The 8546-nt window shown below is 36.3% G+C and overlaps 1 protein-coding gene across 1 annotated transcript; it reads left to right on the forward strand.

Moving 5' to 3' along the window:
• Nucleotides 1-60: 60 nt before the first annotated feature.
• Nucleotides 61-5041, forward strand: LOC114735744 (probable sucrose-phosphate synthase 1). The gene is given in 12 exon segments (XM_028923486.1): nucleotides 61-163; nucleotides 166-238; nucleotides 434-497; nucleotides 593-1291; nucleotides 1396-1500; nucleotides 1635-1766; nucleotides 1863-2039; nucleotides 2355-2408; nucleotides 2497-2559; nucleotides 2683-3630; nucleotides 3761-3888; nucleotides 4713-5041. Coding segments are annotated over 12 exon segments (2805 nt in total). The 5' UTR covers nucleotides 61-75; the 3' UTR covers nucleotides 4987-5041.
• Nucleotides 5042-8546: the final 3505 nt, after the last annotated feature.

Consider the following 8546-nt stretch of genomic DNA (forward strand, 5'->3'; position numbering starts at 1 on the left):
GAAGCAGATGAGGCCCGGTATCGTGCTAGGCGTCGTCTTGAACGGGAAAAAGCACACAGAGAAGCAGCTGCTGACATGTCAGAAGACCTATCGGAAGGAGAGAAAGGGGATGCTTTAGGTGAACTTCCAGCTCGTGCTGATAGCATTAGAGGAAGATTGCCTAGGTCAATTCTATTGATGCGATGGAGAACTGGGTTAGACAGCACAAGGAGAAGAAACTCTACATCGTTTTAATCAGGCACGTACGTAAACTCTTGTAGTAGCTCCTCAAAGGATTGTATAACGGTCTATAGCGAGTGAAATCACTAGCTTATTCATAACCGCAAACAATATATTCATATTGATGTTCCATTCCATAGCTTATTGTATATTTCACATCAACAGTTGTATTTATTGATATCTAACGAGCGGGATTCAAATATTCGTCATACAGCCTTCATGGCTTGATACGAGGGGAAAACATGGAATTAGGTCGTGATTCTGACACTGGAGGTCAGGTAAATGTTGGATTTGGGGGTTGTTTCTTTGCAGCTGGCTTCCTCCTTTTCTAATATATTAATTGCCAACTAATTTTGAACTTTCTCACATTCAGGTGAAGTACGTCGTAGAACTTGCGAGGGCATTAGGAATGATGCCAGGTGTTTATAGGGTAGACTTACTAACAAGACAAGTATCAGCTCCTGATGTAGACCGTAGCTATCGTGAGCCAATAGAAATGCTGAATCCAAGAGGTTCAGACAACTCACATCAGGAGCGTGGGGGATGTAGCGGGGCATATATAGTCCGTATACCATTTGGCCCAAAAGATAAGTATATACCAAAAGAACGCCTTTGGCCGTATATACCTGAGTTCGTTGACGGTGCAATGAAGCACATTATCCAAATGTCTAAAGTTCTGAGTGAACATGTTGGTGTTGGTGAACCAGTCTGGCCAGCTGCTATTCATGGACATTACGCTGATGCGGGTGACTCTGCAGCTCTTTTATCTGGATCTTTAAATGTTCCTATGATCTTCACTGGCCATTCACTGGGACGAGATAAGCTTGACCAACTTCTAAAACAAGGAAGGCACTCAAGAGAAGAAATTAATGCTACCTACAAAATAATGCGGCGAATAGAAGCAGAGGATTTAACCCTCGATGTTTCTGAAATTGTCATAACCAGCACAAGACAGGAGATTGAGGAGCAATGGCGTCTTTATGATGGCTTCGATCCCGTCCTAGAAAGCAAATTGAGAGCGAGGATGAAAAGGGGTGTAAGCTGTCATGGCAGGTTTATGCCTCGTATGGTTGTAAGAATCAAGATGAACCTTCTCTTTTATCAATCTTTACGATTGGATATATTTTCTTAACTAAAGTTCGACATGTTCTAAAATAAACTATCATATATGCCAAGGTGATTCCACCCGGAATGGAACTCAATCATATCGTTCCACCCGATTTGGATGAAGGAGAAAAGAACGAAGATAAATCTGCTCATGACTCACCAATTTGGTCTGAGGTCAAAGCTACTCCTTTACTTTGGATTGGTGATAACATGTAGCTACTCTTTTTAACGATTGAAAAAGAAAATCTGTTCTCTATATAATAGATTTATATTTTTTCTGTTGTCATTACCACCGATTGATTTACCAGATCATGCGTTTCTTCTCCAATCCTCGCAAGCCTATGATACTCGCACTTGCCCGGCCAGACCCCAAAAAAAATCTGACTACTCTCGTCAAAGCATTTGGAGAATGTCGCCCTCTCAGGGAGTTAGCAAACCTTGTACGCTCAATTCTTTGAGCTACCACTGCTTATTTTGTCCAATGTTTTTTATTCATAGTTGTTTCTTTTTAATCCTATACTGCTCTGCTGTTTCAGACACTGATAATGGGAAATCGAGATGACATTGAAGAAATGTCTACAACAAATGCTTCTGTGCTCTTTTCAATCCTTAGGTTAATAGACAAATATGATCTATATGGTCAAGTGGCATACCCTAAACACCACAAGCAGTCTGAGGTTCCTGATATCTATCGTCTTGCTGCAAGATCCAAGGTTTTAGACTGTTCATCAAATAGAGCTTAGATATAAATCGATGCGTATCCTGTAGTTACTGATGTTCAGTCAATAATGGTTTCTCAAGGTGCTAATAAATCCGCTTAGATGTCATCAGTAGCTGGTTACAAATGCACTAGTTAACTGTTACTAGTACATTGTAAATTGTTATCAACATATTGCTTAGTGTTACCAATTACAGGGTAATCTAATGCTACATGATTCAACTAAAATCCTCTGACAAGTTGCTGCATAACTTGACAGCCCCTGATATTTCACATGATATATTCACTCTACTCTTGGAAATATTTGTAGGGTGTTTTCATTAATCCAGCTTTTATTGAGCCATTTGGGCTTACTTTGATTGAGGTACTTCTCTTAACCCTCATTGCAGTTTCTGTTTGTTTTTAAGAAATGAACCAGTAGAAAAATTCTAATTCAAGGTTCTTGTTCCCAGGCGGCAGCTCATGGTTTGCCTATTGTTGCAACAAAAAACGGTGGCCCTGTTGATATCCATCGGGTTTGTCAATCTGATGCGACCTTTATAGAATTTAGAAAATACAAATTCCCTCAAAAATCGAATACACTGCAGCTTCATAATAACTTGTTGATGAATAGCGACTGATTTGTTTGATTATTCCAGGTTCTCGACAATGGTCTTCTAATTGACCCTCATGATCAACAAGCCATTGCTGATGCTCTTTTTAAGCTTGTCTCTGATAAACAACTTTGGGCAAAGTGCCGGCAGAATGGGCTAAAAAATATTCACCTTTTCTCTTGGCCAGAGCACTGTAAGACTTACTTAGCTCGAATAGCTACTTTGAGACCAAAACAGCCGAAATGGCAGCAAAGTGATGCTGAAGATGAAGGTTCAGAATCAGATTCACCTCGTGATTCCTCGCAAGATGTGAATGATCTATCACTGGACCTAAAGATTTCACTGGACGGTGGAAAAACTGAAGAAAGTGTAAACCTTGATAATGCTTTAGATATCCCCAAACAAAATACTGTCAGTGGAAAGAGCAAGAGAGAGCATGCTGCGTTGACATCGTTAAAGAACGTCGTTGACAGCACACGAAAAGTAGGGACAATGAATAAAGAAGACATTAATGCACTTAGCAAGTCTCTGTCACTGAGAAGGAGGAAATACGTTTTTCTAATTGCTTGTGATGACATACCAGAAATTCTTGGAATTCTCAATAAAATTATGAAGGCAGTGCTGAAGGACAGGAATGCTGGCATGATTGGATTCATATTGTCAACTTCCTTGACAATAACGGAGATAAACTCTCTTATAGCATCAGGAAATTTTAAGCCATCAGATTTTGATGTTTTAATATGTAACAGTGGTGGTGAACTCTATTATCCATCTGCAACCTCAGAGAAGAGTTCTACTGGACTTCCTTTTGTTGTAGATTCACATTATCAATCTCTCACAGATTATCGATGGGGTGGAGAGGATCTAAGAAAGACATTGGTTCGTTGGGTTTCTTCAATCAATGATAAGAGGAAAGAAGAACTTGTAATCTCTGAAGACGAAGCAGGATCAACTGCACATTGCTATGCGTTTAAAGTGAAAGACCCAACATTGGTAACGTTCCTTACTCTATGGTGGCATGTTTGGTTTGTCACATGATAAAGTACCAGTGCTTAAGCATATCTATCCTTGTTAAGTTTTTGTTAACGGCCTGACAAGTTTGGTTACTATTCTACAATGACAGCTTCCTCCAGTTAGGGAACTTCGGAAGCTATTGAGGATCCAAGCTCTTCGTTGCAATGTTATATATTGTCAAAATGGGACAAGGTTGAACGTCATTCCTGTCTTAGCTTCCAGGTGCCAAGCACTCAGGTATATAGATGTGAAATCAGTCAATCAATCTTGCTTTTCTCTTTTATCCAGTTTATTCATGTTATTTTTCCTAATGGCTACCTAAGTTGATGAATTGAGGGTCAAACTATGTATAAAGGATAATTCGGTTCGCGCTTCACCATTCCCTATTAGTGAAGATTTCAGCCAATGTTTTATAAACAGCTCACTGAGAACCCTCTACTGTTAGATCTCCTGTGCGTACTATTTAAAATTAGAGATTGCCTTGAAGCCGATGACATCTTTGTGAAATACATCACTTTAGAACACTATGATATTTGATGTGGATCTCTAGACTAAAGCTTAGTGACTTGTCTTCATTAATCTTTCTGTTTCCAGCAGTGATTGCTGTTTGAAAATTAAATGACAGTTCCAGCTGAAAATTGCAGATGATTATCAAAATTTTTTAGGTAAATAATACAGAAACTAAAGAGGCATATGGGTAAATGAGGATGTTGACATGTAAAGTGACGCACAAAATTGTCTTGTTATCTTCTCTCCTAACTTGAAAACAAGAGTTATTATCGGATGAAGTGGACAACCAATAATGATACTGAACAAGCTAACAATACGTTCATACTCATGTTAATATGTTAAAGCATCTTGTTCTTTACAAATGAGACAGGGAGCCTATGATCATAAATTTGATTAAACACGATACCAAACTTTACCTAGCCTGTTTATTAAGCATGTTATCAGCATTATACACACACACACACGTGCGTGCGTCTCTATCTTGGATTACCAATTTATTCATGACTCGTAGTGTTCTTTTTTCTGATAATGGCGGTCATCATCCTCTGAAGGTACCTCTATGTCCGTTGGGGAATGGATTTGTCTAATGCCGTGGTATTTGTCGGAGAATGTGGAGACACCGACTATGAAGGATTGGTTGGAGGGATCCACAAAACTGTGATTCTAAAGGGTTATGGTAACGGTGCGCGTAAGCTTCATGACGGCAGAAGTTATCCACTCGAAGATGTTCTACCTCAGGAAAGTGCCAGTGTCGTGCAGGCTGAAATAAAGGATATCGATGACATACGTGCGTCACTGAAGAAACTGGGGATCATTTGCCAATAGACCAGATGTTTCATCTGCCGCCTACTTGAGCAACTTCTCATGTAATAATCAGCGTTGAAATATGCCTTCACGTGTGCAGATGGCTTGCCAGAAACTCGAAGAGAACATGAATATCACAGGCAAAAACTCACAATCAACTGAACTGAGCTTCTTTCTCAATTATGATACGAGTAAATCATACATAAATACAAATAGCCAAGCCTCTGAAGAGAGTGGCTGCTTTATGGGCTACTAGCCATGGGCCTCTCTGGCCCAAAATACATTTCGTTGTAAGAAGCTCGTACTCAATAGTAGTTAGCTTCCAAGCCAAGTATCTTTGGCAGAAAGCGCCGTCATTCATTGAGCCATAGGGTTTGCTGATGGTGTTTCATAATCATCCCATCCCATTTGCTTTCTCCTTTAATAATGATTCTGCAGTTGGAGGAATTTCTTTGTTCCTCAGTGCTCTTCTCTCGCTTTCTTTTTTCGATGTTTGGATTACCGTTATGGTGCGGACTTTTAACATCGAGGATAAGCAATGGATATCCAGTGGTTTGCTACAAGACTAGAATAAGCGGGCTGCAAAAGACCACACTTTATGTTAACCTGGGCCCGCCTCAGGTGGGTTGGCGCCAACCTCCCCTTTTTTTTTTATTTATAAAATATTTTATTCAAATTTTAAAATTAAATTATAAATTTTGTAGACTAAATTCAATTTGTTTTAATATTTTTATGAAGCTATATAATTAAACTAACCCAAAAAATTGCAAATATAAACTTACAGTTTATTTTATATAATTATTTTCTTTGCCATCGTCATTTTACATAATTATTAACATATAATCACGTTGCAAAAATGTGCTTTTTTCAAATTCCAGTGATTCCGATTTGAGAGGCGCGCCTCAATCACTTTTGCTTTAAGATAAATAAATAAATAAGGGAAGTGTATGCAATTTTAACGAAAATATTGTGTTTCATGCATTTCATGAAAACGTTATGCAATGTTTAATATGTATTAAAGTATTTTCAAAAAGATAGAGAAATGCACTTAATTATATCATTTCTATATAAAAGTAGTTTTTACATACCAAACATTACTGTCTTAATTTTTTGTTGTTGACAAAAGTATCCTCCCACCCGAACAGTAAGAAAGTAATTTTCTGGAGATAATGTCAGGCATTGTAATGTGGACCTTTCCCAACAGTTTTTTTTTTTTTCATACACACCGCTCCAAAAATTGGACTTATGACATAATATTTAAAGTATCCAAATCTCTTTCACTTGGTCTAACACTTATTGGTAACATTATTGTCTTAATGTTGGAAAGCAAGTCCCTACCTTTTATATTAAATAGAATTCAAGTCCCAATTTCCATTTCGACTTCCACCCTACCATGCTGCCAATTTTGCGGAGTAAGGATGATAAGGCACCCCAATGATTGGCAAATCCTAAGGATGGTGGGAAACGAGAGCTTTTTCCCTCAGAAGACTTGAAGCATGCGTATGAACCCAACCTTACATTTCTTTTGATCGAATTAACAGTGCAATAAATAAAAAAAAATTTGGGGGGGGAGGGGGAGGGAAGGCCTGAAGCTTCTCATATTGAACTAACAATATACTACGTAATGATGAGTATGGTCCTGATATCTATCGCGCGCAAATGTGGCTGCAAAATCTGATGCTGTTTAGTTAAAATTGTCTATCAAACAGTGGTTATAAGGTGAAGGTACTCCTCTACTCCTTAATACTACCTCTGGTCCTAATTATAAGAGCCTGTTGACTAATTTCAGGAGATTAATGAAGTAAGTTAAGTTAGTTATTTTTTCTAAATAGGTGTTGTCTTTCCTAAAATATCCTTGCTAATCAAGTGTATTGACTAGAACTATCATTGTTAAAAGGGCTACTTTGAAAAAAAAATGTATAAATATGAGAGAAAAAGTAGATTGGGGATATTTAGGACCAAAATAAAAGTCAAACAGGATCTTATATTAAGGACCGGAGGTAGTATAAAACATAATCTGAGAGTTAGTGTCGGTCTTACATATAAAATCTAATTTACATGTTTATCAATTTTTTTTGAATTAATCCTATTGATATTCCTCTAATAATAATCAAGCAGAAGGGGAAAGGAGAGAGTTAAGTAAGATACCTAGGGTATTTTAGAAAAATCATATCATATAAACAAATTTAATTAATATCTTTAATATACTCAAATTAGTTAATCATGTGTTATATTAAGGACTGGATGAGTATATAATTAGCAGTCATTGATAAATTTCACTAACCAGCGTGAGAACGATCTGATCACCTTTAAGTTTCTCCTTTGAAACGGGACCATTCTTCTCATTAGGAACCAATTAATGATTGCCTCCACTTTGGTATGATGGACAAGTTTTTTCCCATTCTTCTATTCCATATTTCCATTATTCACCTCAGTGCCGATTAATGAATGACTTGTCCTCCATTACAAATTAATTCAAGCATGTATTTCAGAGGGACCGGCTATTTGTTTTTTTAAAGTTTTGTAATTAAGTTCAACTTGCAAATGATACAACTTGTAAATATGAAAATTTAACTTGTAAACATGCATTATTAAATTTGCCTTGTAAATATTATTTTTTTAAATCTTTTCCGTATTTAAGTTTTTTTACGTGAAACCCCGGTGCATTCATACATGTAATGTAGTATATCCGTGGATTTAAAAATTTGAGGCGTATTAGTTTGAATATGAAAAAAATAACGGCTAATAAGTAATTATATCTATAATGGTTTACAACTTTGATTATCTTGTTCCTTTTCTTTTATAAAGAATATCAACGGCTCAAAAAAAATAAAAGTGAGTTTTACCTCACCCTTGTCTTGCCATGTTTTTTACATATAGCATACATAATATACTCTCTAATACGTTTAGGTTTTAACCCAAAAAAAAAAAACTAAATTTTTGTTGTATAAGGATTTAAAGTTAATTAGCGTTTGGACAATTTGACCAGATCTGTTATTTCGCTAAGTATTTAAATTTAGCCGTGAAAATAAACAAAAAGAAGAAAAGGAAAAAAAATTCAATTTGATATGGATATTTAATTTAATATGATGTTTTATACGTTAATCCTACGCATGTTAATCCCTTTTCTGGAGAAAAAGGAAATCTATAGATCCTCCCATTCATGCTGTCTGAGTAAAACATCATAACATGGAGCACTGTTCATGTCAATCAAAGATAATAAAAACCTATAAACAGCAATTGGATTGAGTAAGATATTAAATTTAACTCTTGTGTATGGAAATAGTATAATTATATTATATTGGGATAGTTAATTTCTCAATAATTGATGTTCAAACTTCGCTTGAATTCAAATTAGTCAATAATAGTAAATATCACATGGTTAGTTTGAGGGGGGAAAAACAAATTAAAAATGATTTACTCTTAAGGTGGTTTTCTTTGGCTTGACATATTTAACAGAGCTTCGACGCGCAATAAAATTAAGAACATAAAAAAACACAGATAGAAAACAGTATTTGATAAATATTTTTTTTAAAAAATATGGTAGTAAATTAATATTTTACCACCAGTACAAAAGCCAC

The sequence above is a fragment of the Neltuma alba genome, unplaced genomic scaffold, assembly GCF_004799145.2.
Source record: "Neltuma alba isolate B1F8T4 unplaced genomic scaffold, ASM479914v2 tig00013249_pilon, whole genome shotgun sequence".
Taxonomy (NCBI): Eukaryota; Viridiplantae; Streptophyta; class Magnoliopsida; order Fabales; family Fabaceae; genus Neltuma; species Neltuma alba.